The 18,153-nt window shown below is 38.5% G+C and overlaps 1 protein-coding gene across 17 annotated transcripts in view; it reads right to left on the reverse strand.

Moving 5' to 3' along the window:
• The window catches only part of wnk1b (WNK lysine deficient protein kinase 1b), a 122,777-nt gene that overhangs the window by 55,783 nt on the left and 48,841 nt on the right, over nt 1-18,153 (reverse strand). For all 17 annotated transcript variants that reach the window (XM_035950148.2, XM_023274624.3, XM_035950142.2 and 14 more), the window contains exons 3-4: nt 9,590-9,762; nt 1,620-1,840 (exon numbers count right to left, since the gene is read on the reverse strand). In XM_035950148.2, the coding sequence (XP_035806041.2) occupies nt 1,620-1,840; nt 9,590-9,762 (394 nt within the window). The remainder of the gene's footprint in view (nt 1-1,619; nt 1,841-9,589; nt 9,763-18,153) is intronic.

An 18,153-nucleotide genomic window follows, 5' to 3' on the forward strand; every position in this document is an offset into this window, starting at 1 on the left:
GCTGGGATAGGCTCCAGCCCCCCCCCGCGACCCTAGTGAGGATTAAGCGGTGTATAGATAATGGATGGATGGATGGATGTCTCCTGCCTTAACTGTAACTGCCATATCAGTTAAATCCTTAACAGTAATTAATCAATCAATTATCAACCATTAACATCCCTATTTCCCAGAGACTGCTGGAAGATGGACATGATAAAAATAAGAATAAAAATCCATCACATTTTTACAACTGTCAATAGACACGATTTTTTGCTTTAAACTAAATGTTGACTGCACATTGTGATGGCTAAAAAATACTAGCATAATCAGTGTTTTGATTGGTTACCTATAAGCCTTGCTTCCACTGTGCAGTTCTATCTACCACATGGTCTAAAATCTTCTGGGAAAATGAAAGCTTCATATGCACATGGATGGTGGAGTAACTGAGGAAAGTCTACTCAGCAACAGAAAATAAACCTCGCTGTTAAAGGAGGCAAAGGCAGTGAAGAAGCGGAGTGATCGAAACCTAATAAAACAACAGTAAACTTCAGATGGGCATTTACTTGATGGAGAGAACTCTGGGACTTGCGATGGTTCAAAACCAATATTCAGCTGGCATCACTTCTACTACATTGTATATAATATTAATAAGACACGCCTATGTATTAATACAATCAAGTTGCTTCGTATTGAGGAAAACGGAAATTGATCTGGTCTTTGTGTCTTTGTGGTACTAACAGTAACACCACGTGAAAGTTTTGTTACCCTTCAAATGTATCTCTATTTATCAATACACTGATCATTTTGTGACATCTCTAGATGTATTTTCTTTCAGGCAAACCATACAAAACAAGACACACTCTAATCTCACACACTATGAGAGTCAGGTGCTTTAAATGTCATAAAAGCACACACTACAAATACTAAAATGTTTTATTCAGCGAGAGACCAAAAACTAATAAAATCCCTAAACACAGCTGGAAATCTAAAACTCACTTTGGTACCACGTATTTGTTTTGTGTGTGTGGATTTCTGCATGTGTCCAAATGCTTGAGGTCTGCCTAATTACAACAAAGAGGCTGAGAGATTTACTAACCATATCATTCTTGCCTCTAGTGCATGATAATATGTGCTTTCATGCACTTGGTGTGTGAGAAAACGCGAGAATACCAGAATGCCTGTGGTCTGCTGTACAAGCAGACTACTGAGAGGCAGCCGAGTTATTATACGGAGCACAGCACAGCCTTTAGTGGACTTGTGTGTTCAAGTGTGTATTGTGAGTAGGGTGCATGTTGCAGTGTATCTCTGGCGTGTACATGCAGCCATTACACCTCCAGACAGCTTAATCCTAGCTTACTAACAGACTGACTGGTGTGTTTCACTTTTGAAATACTTGAGGTTTGCTTTAAAAGCCAGACAGTTTGGAAGCAATAAAATTAATCAACAGTAGGCATGCATGGTACAGAATGTATCTGTTTTTTTCATTGCTTTTTACGAGATTGCATGCATCGACGTGTTCGTGTAAAATCGCTATAGCTTCATAAACGTCAATATTTTATTCTGTTATACAGCGTTGTGTCTGAGAACAGACAGGTGTGTCTGCATGCAAAAGAACTCTGCGTCTTCATGCATTTTCCTACCGATGACACTCTTGGCAAACGAGGCCCTCTTTAATGTCGCTAACCCCAAGTCTCCGATCTTCACCGAGCCCGTGGGCCCCGTGATAAAGATGTTGTCGCATTTCAGGTCTCTGTGAATGATGGGTGGAGCTCTGGTGTGCAGGAAGTGAAGGCCTTTGAGGATTTGTCTGCACCACGAACGAAGGACCTTGATTTTCATCACCTTGAAGCGCTTCAGGTAGCTGCAAGACACAGAAATTACACAGTAATAAGACAGTGTCATTGAACAAAGCAAGACAAAGTGGACAAAAATATGTAGAGAGAAGCGGATTCAATCCTGCATCCGCAGCTATGTTCCTATTCAAGCGTCCAAACACAGCAGCTGCCAACAAGAGGCCTCTCTGAATGCCAAAATCTAAAACCAAAGCTGCTGCACTACCATAAAATCAACTTCTATGATGTTGAGGAAAACTCAGATGAACCCTTTGAACTCTTTTCAAAGTATAATATTCCACATATTTCTCCAGGACACTGAAAACAAGATAATTAATTATTTCAAATCAAAGCATGAAGAGGGAGATGATAGTCAAATAAGATAGAAGGGCAGCAAAAATGCAGATAATGCTTCATTTCAAGTATAAAGCTTACATAACAAAAATGGACAACTGTTAGAAAACTCCACCATAGAGATCATCATAAATACTCATAGAGACCTAAGTGTGCACACAAACACACACAAATAAACACAGGCAGTTATTGACAGACATTCTGGTGCTGACATGAGACCAACACTGCATGCCAAATAAACACTGGACTAAAGACACAAACAAGACTTAAAACTTGCTTTTTATCTTCAAAAAGACTTTTTTAATCTGGATAAAACTGTATGAATCGGCTTAATTTAAAAAGTGGCAGCTGCAAAGGCAATGAATAGCCAACACTCAGAAGTTTTGTCTTCATTCAGCTGAACATTGTAGAAGAGAGTTCCATTAAAACAGCCGTTTAACTATTTAATTCATTAATTTTAGCAATTTTCCCACCACTAAGTTTAAAAAATCCAAACACAATCTCAGACACACGTCAAATGCTTCTGTAACTACTAAAAAAAAAATCAGTTGCAGCCATATTAATGCACATCACACATTTTTCAATGAATTCATTTCATTTCATTAATTAATTAATCAAATTAATTACATCTTGCAGTTTGGTCATCCCCATGCCACAATCTAGACAATTAGACAATCTAGACGTCTAATTGTCTAGATTGTTTACTTTTGAATCCTGAAGCAATTTTAGTTTCAGTTCACTGCTGTCTCTGCCCACTCATTCCTGTTCAGAGTTACGAGAGTCTGGAAACTCTCCCAGTGTTCACCGTGAGAAAAGTAGGGAAACACCCTTTGATAGGCTGCCAGATATTACAGAGCAAACACAGATCTACACCTGTGGGCGATCAGGAATAAATCCATCTGGTTTGTATGTCATAGGAATGCAGGAGGAAACAGTTAGCAGAAACACTTCCAGATTGAACACTTCTCTTACTCTCAGTCAAATACTGTGGCTAAAGCATTCAGTTTTCTTTTTTTATTGGTTAAGTCAGATTCAGTTATTTGATGACGGCGCTTCTGTCAAATTCCTTCCTTGGCCAGTCTTGATAAGCTAATTTAAAATCAATATTTGAATTCTACCATTTCCCATTTTCTCTTATCAGCTGGAGACTTGCACGACTTCCCCTCCTCAGCAATTCAGTGAAATTCAAGAAGGTTGCCAAACAGTAACAGTGACACATGGGAAGCAGGCTGTACTCCTGAGTCATCCGCTAATCATCCAGACGATTCAAAGGAGTTCAACCGTTTCACCTCTCAGCATCTTTAGGCTTTACTGGAATGTGCTCATTTTCCTGCTTCACAGCGGGCAGAATAATTTGATTTAGCTAGATGTTGTTACTTCTTAAGGTACAATCTTGTTTTTGACCTATATATCGCATTTAATTCAATGTACACATTTAGCTCAGACTAAATGCGTGCACAGTCGGTGAAAAACAGGCGGCTGACTGACCCTCCAAAAAATACTGTTGTCTCGAATGCTGGTTCCCTCTTGGGTGTCCTACTGAGTCCAGACAGCTGACTTGATGCACAGCAGCATCGATGAGTCTGTCTCCAGCTTCACTTTCAGCTCCAGAGTGTCACTAGCTGCTGTAAAAACACAGCGACTGCAAAGTTGGCCTAAATATTCAGAAGCACTGAGCATCACAGACCAGTCTGCTCCAACCCTCATCCAGACTGTCGAGTGCAGCAGCACAAGTAGAAGCACTGAAGTGCTGTAATTTACTTTGTATTTGATGCCGATCTATTCTTCAACTCCACTTCTTTCAGAAAGAAACGATGATAATAATAAGAAAAAAATACAGAATATATCCCCTTTGCGCCACACAAGCCGAGCCCTTTTCCACAGTGTACACTGAACCATTCCAACCATACAGTGTTTGGAATAGCATCCCCATCTTCCAAGCATGATATCCTGACTTTCCTGACTGGAATTCTGAATGGATGGCTGGTTTAATTCCTTTAGGAATCAAGAGAAAGAAAGACCTGACTGGCTCCAAAGGCTGCCAAAAAAGGCACTGCAACTGGTCAATGTTCACGCCCGTCCTACATTTCTGCCCTCCGATTGGTTCCAGTGTCTCGACCGGCTGTATCCTCCTCTACCTCCTCTTCATAATTCTCTTCCTCATTATTGTTCATGCAATTTCTGTGATTTTACAGCTTTCTTGGTCCTTCCTGGTGTTTTACTTCATCCTGTTCTATGTTCTCTTCGTTATACGGGTCTTCTCCTTCCTCTTCTACCTCCTCCCTCTTCTGTCCACCAGTTATGTCCTCCTAGGCCTCATTTTTCTCCTGGTACTGGTCATCCAGATTATCCTCTTGTTGCTCTGGGTTTCCCACCATCACCAGTTCCTCCTCCACAGTGGGAAACCACTTATTTGACAGCTGTAGTTGGAAAAAGAGCTGACTCTTTGAATGGGATATTTAGTTTTTCTGCTATGTACATTACAATATGAAAACACACATTTTTTTTATCAGACATGAAGAACTCTATTTGGAAAGAATTAATTATTCAAAAATGATTATGTGGATTTTGTAGGGAAGTGAATCTGCAGAGAAAATAACATTTTTTGAAAAAGCTGAAAAATAATTTTTTAGTGTGAATCGTTTCCTTTAAAGTACAAATTGTTTGAAACTTTTCTCTGATGGTCAAACATTGCCAAAGGTGTCAGTTTCTTACTATGGTTGGTATTCAAATGTAGGTTTGCACTCATAATGCAGTGTTTTGCGGTGCTGATTTAAAAGGTCAAACAAATGAGCTGTGCTTCCTGTGTAGTGGAAATAATTGCAAGGCACTGCTCAACATCATCCTTTCTGTCGCCCAAATATTTCCATATGACTGACTAGGGCTGCACGATTATGGCCAAAATGATAATGACCATTATTTTGATCAGCACTGAGATCACAATTAGCCTATTCATCACCATTGAAAATTTTCAATGTACTCTCATGTTTGCACAAATTGGGCACTGCTTTCAGTTCGAAGCTGTGCTACATTCCTACTAATGTATAAATGTGCCTTCAAATAAGACTTAAAATGAGGTTCTTCTTCAGTGCATCTCCTGTGGGGAAATTCCAAATGAAACTCTATCGAACATTTCTCACTCCTGAGCATCTGCTGAACATCACAACTTACCAATGTTCCCTAAAAGCCACATAGGCTGTGGCAGAAGCTCTCCACATAGTCACTGCAGTGCAGGAGGTCAGACAGGCATGAGACCAAAAATGATTTTGAAAAGAGTGAAATAAGGTGTTCCAGTGTCAGAGTTAACCAAGCTGAAACCATGAGGTTATGCTTACATTGACTGTTTTCTAAGCTTGGAACATATCATGCATCACAATCAATCATGTTTATTTAGTTGTGAGAAGCCGTGATTACAATAAATGTGCAGCGCTAAAACTGATACGCCAAATCTTCCTTTAAAGTGAATATCTCCCTGATTTCTACACTCATTTTGCTGTGCGTAAGTGGAGTGGAGTCAACAAACTCTGTGTCATGCATCCATAATCTATATACCACTTAATCCTCATTAGGATCACGGTGGGGCTGGAGTCCATCCCAGCTGATTTAGGGTGAAGGCAGGGGACACCCTGGACAAGTCACTAGTCTATCACATGGCTACATATAGAGACAAACAATCACACTCACACTTTAGAATTAACCTCAGCATGTTTTTGGACTGTGGGAGGAAGCCGGATGCAAGGAGAACATGCAAACTCCACAAAGAAAGATCTCATGCCCAGGCTGGGACACGAACCAGGGAGCTGTGAGGCAACAGTGCTAACCACCAAGCCACTGTGCAGCCCAACTCTTTATGATATAATTCAACATTCAGTGTCTCAAAGAACCCTTAAATTGGAGCAAGTCATATTCCATTAAACAGACTTCTTTCGCAAATATGTCGTAGAAAATGAAAACCATTAAAGTTTTCTTTTGTTTGACCGATTTTGACTTTTCTGATGATACACGATCTGAAAAAAATAACTTCCTCGTGGCCGAGATGGTCTCTCTTTAAATTGCTTGTTTTGTTTGACCAACCGTGCAAAACCTAAAGCGATTAAATTTTCCGCCACTTAAGACAAAGACAAGGCAGCAATCAAGAAAATAGAATAGCAGAATTGCTGGTAGTTTTGCTGAATAATAAGATGATTATAATAACCGCTAATGACTCATTTTCTCCATGATAGACCGAGCAATTAATAATTTGAACGGTGAACTACACGTGTCCAGGACAAAAACATCGTCAGCATCACAAGCTGACAGTAACTCATTAGTTTTTACTATTGGAGTTCCTAAAAGTGCACATCAAATGATGAAAGTCTCATCTTTCAACCGCTTCTCGACAGTATGTCATTAAAAGCCCAAAAATAGAGAGTTGCTTTCAAGACACAGAGCATGTTAACAGGTGGAAAATAATCCTTCAGGGACGTTTTAAAGTGAAAATACCCCAAATACACATCTGCTTTATCAAACTTTATCTCTCACTTATTTCTATTTCTTGCAAATCTCTTCAGAAGCAGCGCAACTCGTATCCTCTTCCTCCCTCTTCCTCTTACCTAACCGCCCTCCTGTCTCCTCTGCTTTCTTTCTCGCCCATTCTGAAGTCAGAACAGTGTTGACAGACAAGCTAAACCCTGTGGCATGCAGCCCTGGAGTGACACTGCACAAAGCATCTCACATTCAGTCAGCCATGCTCTCATTTCAACACACACACACAGGACACGAGTACACAGATGTGTCTTTGCACTTTGAGAAACACGCAGTTATGTATATATATACTGTATTTGGACAGTAAATACACTTCATACATGCATGGACAGATAAGCATACGCATAGAAATATACGTTTACACAGCAATAGCAGCAGTACAAACATGTATGACTGTCTCTTTCTCACACACACATACAGAAACACACAAAGATAAGGGGCCTCTAATACACTGAACTCATGCCGGTCAGTATTTCCATCCTCACAATCTTTCTCCTTCACTATCAGTCCTCCCCTCTTGTCATCTCTCTCTTTCTTTTTCCACAGCTTCAGCGTGCAACAGTCCTTCTCCTTTCTGAGTCTTCATCTGGACGTCAGCCAAATCCCCCGAGCAGCCTTGATCCTTCATAAGCACACATTCATGCACTGTATGTACTTGCAAAAACCTGCATGCGTGTATGAAGAACCTATTTTCTGCATGTATTATGTCAAACTGAAAATTTATCAGTAATAATTTTGCTAAATTAATTATTAAAATCTGTTTTAAGCAGAAATTAAACCAAAAAAAATCACTATTCCAGCTTTTCCAGTTGGAATGTTTTCAGGTTTTTGACGGATTATTTCCTGCAATTTTCAGACCAAATAATGAGTAGATCAAGTGATAATGGAACTGACCGTTTCTTGTAGTGATGTACAACACATTGAGATAATCCAAACTCGTCCAGAATTCTGCTAATGTGTAGTTTACTGCAAGAACTACACTTTTGTTTAAATTATTGGACAATCTAATTATTACCTTATTATCATATCTGATGCCCAGCCAAACCTCTTCTGTTTACCATTACTTTTTGCATTTTGTGTTGGCCAAGGTCTTTTTGGAATGTTTTATTATTATTAACTCATGTTTAATTCCTAAAAAGGAAAAACTTTTCTAAACTCCTAAAGGGAGTTCTTCCTCTCTACTGTCGCAAATATGCTTATTCAGAGAGAATCTTTGACTATGTTGTGTTTTCCATATAGAATTTTGTGCAGTATTAACCTTAATTTAAACGTCAGATAATTTGGTATACTCTATAATATTGCAGAGTCTTAATCTTAGCTGTTAAATTAGTCGGATAAATTTGTTTAAGAAATAATACTGTGAGGTCTGAACTTCAATCTTATTCCTGTATGGAAAAGCACTTTGGCTCAACATCTGTTGCTTTAAATGTGCTACATAAATGATGCTGACCTGACTGGACTAAATTCTAAGTCTCTGCACACTGTAGGTAGTGGAGAATTACAGAAGGTGTTGTCAGACAGAAGATTATTTTTGTTAAACTGTTATTGTGACAAACACAAAATGCAGCACAGGTGCAAAATTGAGACCGTCTGCACAGCTTCTGCATTCAATCAGAAGCTTTTTCAGTCTTCCAGTGGAGGGCGCTACTGTCCTTGTTAGCACTGTGCCACTGAATGAATTCACTCTGTGGTCACAGGTGGGTCAGCAGTTTGTCACTCTACCTCGCTGCTTTTAAACTGTAATCCATTTGTCTATTCATGCGACTACCCGTGTCTCAGATTGTGGTTTTCTGTCTCCTTTTCTTTCTCTTGGACTCTAACTAGATTCAACTATCAGTCTGGTCATCCGTCTGTCTCCGTCTACCCCCATCGCACAGGAATGATGTCAGGAATGAGAGGAATCTGCAGCAGAAGCAGCAGCTGGCAGGTGGGCCGATGTCCCACGACGCACTGTATGGCACAGGCTGTGTGCCACTCAAAACCACGTTTAGCCTTTTATTGTATCGGGGAGCTCAACAATCACATTCACGTCCACAGACACGCATCTATTCTAAACAGCGGCGAGGGCTGGCTTTCGGTCACGGCATGTACAATGACAGTTACAGACGCGTCAATTCTCTACAGTGAAATCTGGGGAGGGGGTGGAAGGCCAGAGACTGACAGACGCCTGTGGAGCTGGCATCCAAAACCCCAGATTATCACACACACAGATAAAGTCCCCCCATTATTCCTGAGCTTATTTAATTAAAAACTTAAAGTGAAATTAAAAGTTTCAAATTGGATGAGAAATTGTTTAAAGCAGTTCGACAGAGTTACAGTACAGTCTGATTTTGCTTTGTTTCACTCCAGAAGGTTGTGTAAGCTGCACACACTCAAGCAGTGTATGGCATAAATACTGTACATAACACAGACATACAAAACATGCTCTACATAAAACGAGTCAGACACCCTAGTTGACCCACTAATGCCTGAAATTAGCACTGAAACCCTGCTGAGACATGAGCAGTTTACGACAACACTGCAGAACCCTATTTCAACATTTGATAACAGAGAAAAATTGCATATTTGTCTGATAGGAAAGAGGAAAAAGGAAACTGGAGGTGAGTCATCATCTATATTGGCTGTGCTCTTCAAGAGAAAAAGGGAAAATAGGAGCCACTGCAGGTGTTGCAGCTTTTTTCTTTCGATCATCTGAAAACATATTTTACTTTCCGGATATTATTTTTTTTCGTGTTTTATCAATTGTTAGAAATGTTTGTCGTTTCTGTCCAAATTATGCAGAAAAGCTCAAGTTGTGGAGGTGTTGAACACAGAAAAAACTCTTTTGGAGAGCTAATTCCGAATGCAGTTTCTAATCAATTAGCATACTGGAAGAGTCACTGTATTTCTTATATACTTACGTTTTTAATGTGCCAGATGTCATGAGCTCGGTGACGAGAACAATGCATTTCTTTCCTTTGCAGGGACCCTCCCAGGAGTCGTAGAATCGGACAATGTTAGGATGCTGGAGACCCTTTAACATCCCGGCCTCCTCTTTGAACCGCTGACGCTCCGACTTGGACAGCTTACGATCCTACACACAGGAAAGAAAGAGGGAAGTTAGTCATGCATTCACAAAACACAGACAAAACAACGTACATGTGAAATTTGGAAGGAAAGCCGTGCTGTATCGATATAATAATGTGGTTATAGCAAATGCAGTTACAATCAAATCAAGTGAGAAGAGCTTTTGAGACAATAAAGCAAGAGCTACTTAAAAAGCAGATGGACAGAGAGTACAGATAACAGATGCTTACAAAACATCTACTGTCTGACAAGCTGATAAAAACAACTTTTATGTCGAACATTAATGCAGCATCCAAGCATGGCATTAAAATACAAATGCAGATGAAATGTGAAGCCTCATCCTATCAAAAATCATTGCTGTGTTGCTCTAGAAATGGTTGTGGGTGTGGATAAAACAGGAGTGTCCTTTCATCTTCCCTCAAAGAAGCTACAAACGTCCATTAGAGTGGGTGTGATGCTGTATTTTGCTCTGTCATCTTTTGATCTGTACAGTACACGCTGCATTTATTTGTGGGGCACCTTCTGACAAACTGGTCCATAAAAGTGATTTATGAAAAAGCAAATTCAAACTCACAAGTGAAGCAAAATTGGTTTATACCTCTGGTTTACTGTTTAGAATTTCCATAATTTTCTCTCACTGTAAACAGTTTATCCACTCGTACAAAAGTGCGTTATCTGAAATCATTATTTATTAGCCCCCCAAAACATGGCACAGGTTTGAAAGGCAGGTTATCTTTAAATAGAAATCGACTAAATGACACCATTTATCAGAGCCACAAACTGTAAAAACAAAGAGAATAATCAGATTTCGAGTTTACCCAACAGGTTCTTCAACTACTCATCTATCAAGTTTCATTCTGTCACAAAAGTTAACTTAATATGAGCATAAAATCGTGATGTTTCGTTATAATACGATTATCATTCATTCTGCATGTGTCATTTAACGATAAATCACTTGCTCTAACCAGATTCTGTAATAAACAGAAAACTATGTGTTCTTTGGCACAACTGTGAGGCCATTAGTGACTCAAGTCTGACTAACAGTCACATAACTATTACTCAGGGACACTCTGCCCTGAAGTACAGGATGTGTTTACACAGAGCAGTTTAGGAGACAAGTATGGAAATACATGAATAATTTAAGCTGTAAAAGATCTGTAGTATGTCCAGTTACTGGTATTGGTAGGACATGTAGGCGCTTGGAAAAAAGTTACACCTGTTGATTCCAGGTTTTTTTTTTTTTTGTTGTCAAATAAGCTATTAAAGAAATTCAACTTTCTTTGTGATTTACGGCATTATAAATGTGTTATAATGCACGGACAACATTTTTGACTTCTCTCTACTTCTAGCCATGGCTGTGTTGTTTCCATAGAGGTGCAGGACTTTATATTACAGTGAAAAATGAGCCCATAGTAAATACAAAAATTTGACAAGATGCTCAGAAACTGCTTTGGTTTCAGAGGGTTAACTATACAGTACATTAAGATGAAAAAAGCTCTTTACATGGCATGTTCACTACTTTTCGTTAACAATCTAACATTCACAAAATACACTACATGCTGCAGCTAATGAGTACGTTCAGTACTAATTCACCAATAAACCATGATTGGGTCTATAAAATGCAAAAAGTCTGGCACAATCTCCTTTCGAAACCCACGTGACATCTTTAGCCTGCTTATTTTGACAATCAACAGTCTAATCAATCATGGTTTTTCAGAGAAGACTGAGAAAACAAAGCTTTGAGAAGTTAAAACCAAAACATTTGCGTTGCTTTTGTTTTGCACTAAAGTTTTTGCAGGCGAATTTTATGTTAATGAAGAGGTTGATTAACTGTAGGGACAGAAACAGGACGTAATATGCTTTCTGCTGTCATCTCCGTGATTAATGACTGCTTCCCACTAATAAACACTCGACTGTTTCCTGAAATATACACCAAATCCTCAGCTTCCTTCTCCTACATCTTCTATCCATGTTTTCGCTGTCTGGAAGTGAATCGTAGTCTGTAACATTCGCACCAAGCTCGACCTGAGTTGTTATCTATAATGGTCAAAGCCAACCATGCAGAGCTCGACCAAAACAAGCTAAGAAAAGAAAGTTACAGTCTACATTCTTTCATCCTGTGGACGACTAGCTTCTTAGAAATATCCTGCACACATACACACTCGTACACTGGTTTTAATGGGCATTCCAGCTCCACCACCGATACCTCAATAAACACTGACGCAAAGGGCAAGGTCAGTTCTTGTAAAGAACTTTCAGTGTGCATGTGTAAGTGTGTGGATTTGGACATGAACACGTGAGCAAATGCCTCCATGCATGCATGTGTCCAGCCTGTGTTGACAGCGTTTGTTTACATGTCAGCTTCCATGTTAGGAAAAGAAAAGCCTACACCAGGGGCGTCAAACATGTGGACGACTTTGTGAAGTGCAAAAATTACAGAGAAGACATTAACTGCAAATTTTTAAATTTGTAAAACTATAAATTTAAAATCATTTGCAGACAATGACAAGTTGTTTTGAGCTTAAAGTAAAATACTATATTGCTCATTGTTCTTTGTCATTTTGTGTCTCTTTTTTGTAATATTTTGTCTTGTTTTTGGTTTTTTTTGTCTGACTTTTGTTGTTTGTCTTGTTTTTGTCATTTTGTTTCTCATTTTTGTGTTTCCTTTTTGTGTCACTTGTGTTTTTTGTCTTATTTTTGTCATTTTGTGTTTTTCTTTATTGATTGTTTCGTGTATTGTTTTTCGTCGCATTGTGTTTTTTGTCTCACTTGTGTTGTTTGTCTATTTTTTGGTGGTTTTGTTTCTAGCTTTTGTCATTTTTTGTCTCATTTTTGTCCATTTTTGTGTTGCTTTGTAACTTTTTTGTCAATTTTTTTTCTCTTGTTTTGTTCCGTGTCGTTTGTCTCATTTTTTGTCATGTTGTTTCTCACTTTTGTCATTTTGTGTCTCATTTTTGTAATATTTTGTTTTTGTTGTTTGTTTTTTTTTTTTGTCTGACTTTCGACATTTTGATCATAAAGTAAAATACCATATCATCCAGTTCCAGATAAACTGTGACTAAATGTTTTGTACCTTTGTAGATCCCCTGTGATCATAAACTGTTTATAATATTTTGTAAAAAGATAATTTCTTAAATGTGGACATTTTCAGAATGTACATTTTTGCACTACAACAAATGAAAGATTTGGAGTTGTGGTACTTCTCGGTTATTATGCTGTGATTTTACTGGTCTGACCCACTTGAGATCAAACTGGGCTGAATGTGGCCCCCGACTGAGTTAAAATGTGTTTGACACCCCTGCCAAATAATCAATTAAATTTTTTTTAAAGAATTAGCTCTGGTGCAACATTAAGGACGTATATTTTATAGTAATTTATGACAACCTGAGCCAGGCTTACGTATCAGTGTTAAGGAGAGTGTCTGTATATGTTTGTTTGGTTTTGTCTGAGTGTGTTTGAACAGTTTCTTCAACCAGCTCTGTGTCTAACCGTAGATGACACATTCAGCACATCGCTGCCCCCAAAAAGAAACAAAATCAGTGCTGCCTGACAACGATAAAAAAGGTGATGAAACCTCCACCACCAGAGGATTTAAGCCCAAATATGGTTGCAACATCCACTATAACGACAAAATATCAAGTTGCTCATCCCAAATTTTTTTTAAAAAGTCCTCATAGCTAACTTGCAGCTACAAGTAGATTGCACCAGAACAAAAAAAATACAAAAAAAAGAGAGGTTCCAATTAACCTGGTACAAACAGAAATCATGACATGCATTCCGAGTGTTTCATAATGTCTGTGACCCTTTTAGAGGATGAAATTACAGGAAAGTGAGCAGACGGATGATACCAGAAAGAGCAACAGGGCTGACAAAGGTCGGTTCAGTTGTTCAGAAGCATAAAAGACGCGATAAACAGCGAGAAGAAATAAGAAACAGCAATGTTTTATATTGAAGATCCATTTAAAAAGCCGGCAGTATTTTTAGGGTGACGCCAGATCAGACGTTGGAGGTTAGACATCTACTCTCAGCTACATTATGCGGATTATCTCCATGGCAACCGGTTTTTAAAAGAGGTCCGATGAGGGCAACCTGATTCCAGTTCAACTGTTTTGTTTGTTTCACTGAAAAACATGAACACTATTCTGATATCTCTCATAAAATGTGTGGCAGTAGTTGGAATATGAATTTAAAAAATGAATTAAAAGCATCCGGTATTAGTACAGATAGTTTGAAACAATGACAATAATTGCCATCAATCACTGACATGGTTGAAACCTGCAGGATTTCAACGTAAAGCCACAAAATCCAAAACTCCTGTGGTATGATGGGACAGCTGGCAGTGTTTGCAACATTCAAATTAACAGGTAGTATACTAGCATTGATAAATAACACATTCAGCACTGCTTGATCACAATGTGTGAGTCTTTTGAAATGCTACGAAGCTTTTAGAAAACCTTGTGAGCAGCTTCAGAGATTAGAACAATCTCTGAGATGATGATCTCATATTGTATAACCCGGAGCCTCATCTATATCATATGACTTACACACACACACACACACACACACACACACACACACACACACACACACACACACACACACACACACACACACACACACACACACACACACACACACACACACACACACACACACACACACACACACCAGTGAGAGGGTAGATGTCTGAAAGCTTCAGTGTGTTTCTGAAGTGCATTAATGTGTGTGTGTGTGTGTGTGTGTGTGTGTGTGTGTGTGTGTGTGTGCTGGCCTATAACAGCTTATCCCCCTCATCCTGTAGAAACCATTTTCCTGATGATAGCCCATTAAGCAACCGACACACAAAACCCCCATGTGTGTGCTCACCAGTGCCTACCCCTCATTCTTTCATTCTCTGGTCTCTTTCCCATTATGATCACATGACCCTGTGGTCACATGACAATAGCTGCAGGTCACCTGACTGACTGGAAGCAGACATTCCATTTCCCAGCAGCACTTAGAAAAGACCCTGACCACCCATAGAACTCTTAAGACTCCTCCCCCTGGGCATTAGAAGATTACTTCTCCATTTTTCACTCTCCATTCTCTCTCACTATGTGTGTGCACGTCTGTTACACTGTAAAAAAACAAAACAAAAGAATCCCTACAAAAAGAGGGAAATTCTGGCTGCAAGGGTGCGAGAATTTTTTATTTTTTTTAAAATTGGTGGTATTTTCAAAGCCAAAAACCGTAATAATGGGGAGAATAACTGAGAATATCCACAAAATAATAACATTTTTAGCTGATCAATATACAGCAAATCTGTGTAATTTAATTGTCAAATTTTTATTGAAATTACATATCCTTATACATATTTATATGCAACTCAAAATGGACAAACAAGAACACATGATAAACACAAACAAACATACAGTTCGGCAACACGACAAGCTCATGGCGTCGTCTCAATCCACCTAAAGATAAGAATTACGTTCAAGGAAGAATTAGAGAGCAGCAGAGGGTCATGAAACATGTCAAAATACACACTCCAGACACAAGTGCAGTTACAACTCCATCTGCAATTCATACAAAAACACCCCCCCCGGCCTGTTAAATCAAATTAAAGTAAGCAATAACTGGGGCCCATAAATTCATAAAGAAACCTAATTTCAAATGGAGTTTTGCTGTTATTTTTTCCATTAAATACACTTTCTTTAATCTTTCTCTCCATTGGTGGAGGGTGGGAGGCAGTGGGCTGAGCCAGGACACCGTTATCATTTTCTTTGCCACCAGTAGCAGGATATGTAATAAATATGCCTGTTTTTTATCCATTGCTTCCTTTGGGATGGAACCGATTATATAGAACAGTGGCTCAAGTGCCAAATCAACACCCAAAATGGATCTGATTTCTGCCTGAATCCCCTCCCAAAATAATTTCAGTTTTGGACAGTCCCAGAATATGTGAGTGTGGTCTCCAATTTTACCACAGTTTCTCCAGCATAAATTGTTGTTTCTTTTGTCAAAGGTTGAAATTATGGAGGGTGTTTTAAAATATCTCATTTTTATTTTCCAGTGAAATTCTTTCCACATTGGGCTATTAGTTATTTTGTGTCCTGAATCACATGCCTCCTGCCACTCCTCATCTTCAATAATAACATTCATTTCTAGTTCCCACCTTTCTTTGATATGAAGAGAGTCCCCAGACCAATGTGTTTGCAGGCATTTATATAGTTCTGAGACTATTTTTCTTGTGTTTTTTTCTTTCATATTCCTAATCAAAAGATCCTCTATTGGTGTTGGTGGCTGTTTCAGCGCGTTCCATTCCTTATGTGTGATTAAATAATTTCTTAATTGTAAGTATCTGTAAAAATCTTTTGACGTTAGGCCATATTTATCTTGTAGTTGTGTAAAAGATTTTAATGTTCCTCCATCAAACAACTGGCTTATAATTGTCACATAAATTTTTAAAGAAATTACTGTTTTTAAAATACAGATTTATGATGCGGACATTATCTATTCTCTTTTTTAACATGTAAATTTGCATTTTTTTCTGTTATTTTAGTAGATACTTTCCTAAATTAAGGAAAACATCTAAAGTTAAAGTTAAAAAAAGGACTTTTTTGTTCAATCTTTAACAGAAATAATTCTTCTCTAAAATTATAGCAAATATCTGTTTTAGCTTTTTCAAAAACTGTACTTTTACATTTACACATTGTATAAGAGCAAATACTATGTAAAAAATATAGATATTTGATCTGGACATTATACAGTTTTGGCTGTTTCACAGTCAACATTTAAATGGGTATTTTTTTCTCTGGTTTTAGTAGATATTACCTTTAATTTAACAAATCAGGTGAAAATTGTAAAATAAAGTTTAAAAATGTATTCATAATTTTTTTTAGTTCCTAACATGTAATATGTCTTTCAAAAAATGGCAATCTGATTTAAATACAGTAAAAAGAGAGTCATTTTACAGTGAAATGTAAAAGAACAAATTACCATTTCTAAAAACACAGGGGCATTATTTACAGTTTTAGCCTGTTTTTTTCTTTGTTGTTGTTGTTTTACAATGTTTTATGATTTTATTAGTTATTATCTGTACTTTAACAAAACAGAAAAAATCTCTAAAATATATTTATTTTTTTTACAGTGTAACCATGTGTAGCTCAGCAGTCATAATATGGGGATTCGAATTGCTTTTCGCCTAAACATAAAATTTTCAGAGTGAAGATTTGGTTAGGGTTATAAGGCAGTGAAGCAGGTCTCCAGGGAAATTAAAATAAGCCAATGTGATGTTCTGTTAAGTGATGGTAACACAAACTGTGTGTCTACAGACATGAGCAGAGAAAGCAGACAGCAAGTCTGGGGAGGCTTTCGAATCCATTATTAATGTTTCCTCCTTCGTTTTAGCACACATCTCTAACACATACAGCAGAGGTCAACAGAGACAGAGGATGCACGTCTAAAAGGAGAGCACATAAAAAAACTAAACTGTTGTCAGGATGTGGGTATTTAAGAATTAATTTGATCCATGGCAGGTAAGTCCTCTTGTTGAGCAGTGGATGCTTTCTTCCTCTCTTCCCCTCACTCTCTACATCCCCTCTTTTCCTCCAAGCTTCAAAACATCATGAGACTTGAGTTTGTCAGACTCAAAATATCCTTCCACCATCCGAGCCCACCTCACTCTCTCATTCTCTCTCACACACACACATACACACAACACTAGCTTCTTATCTGACACTCACACACACTTCTTTTCGACATAAGGACTTCTCACTCTCTAATCCCAGCATCACATTCTCACCGTCCTCTCGCAGCCTATCTGAGGACTTGAAGGAAGCCACCTATACATTCCTTTATCGGTGACAGTTCTAAGTTTGTCTGCCCTATTTCTGCCCCGTAACAACCACCTAAGGATAGTACACACAGCCAGCATGCATGCATACATACACCGACATACAGCGAAGCATCCAGACAGGCTGCTGGAAACACTATCTGCACTGTTACAGTATTATGCAGTTTCCTGCAGGAAGGCTGAAAGCTGACACCCTCTGATCAACTCATTGAGTCTGGACATCCCACTGTGCTTTAACACTCTGGTATCATCTGCACTCTGTGGTGTCCTCTGGTCTGCTGCTTCTCAACTCGAGAGAAGCACTGACATGGTGAACTAGTACTTAACCAGGCTACAACTAGGATGAAGCTGCCCATGTAGGTGTCTTCTTTAAGGTTTATAGGCACTATGAGTCGACAGACGTGTTTTATCAGGGCTGATGCAATTAATAGAAGAGCAATAACTGATCAATTTTTGAAGTAAAAATTAACATTGTGGTGTTTTTGCGTATAAACGTCAACTAATCCATCCTTCTATGTTCATAGGCTGTTATATGTAATGTGTAACCAATCAGACTGTGCTGTG

This window comes from Amphiprion ocellaris, chromosome 21, assembly GCF_022539595.1.
Source record: "Amphiprion ocellaris isolate individual 3 ecotype Okinawa chromosome 21, ASM2253959v1, whole genome shotgun sequence".
Lineage (NCBI taxonomy): Eukaryota > Metazoa > Chordata > Actinopteri > Pomacentridae > Amphiprion > Amphiprion ocellaris.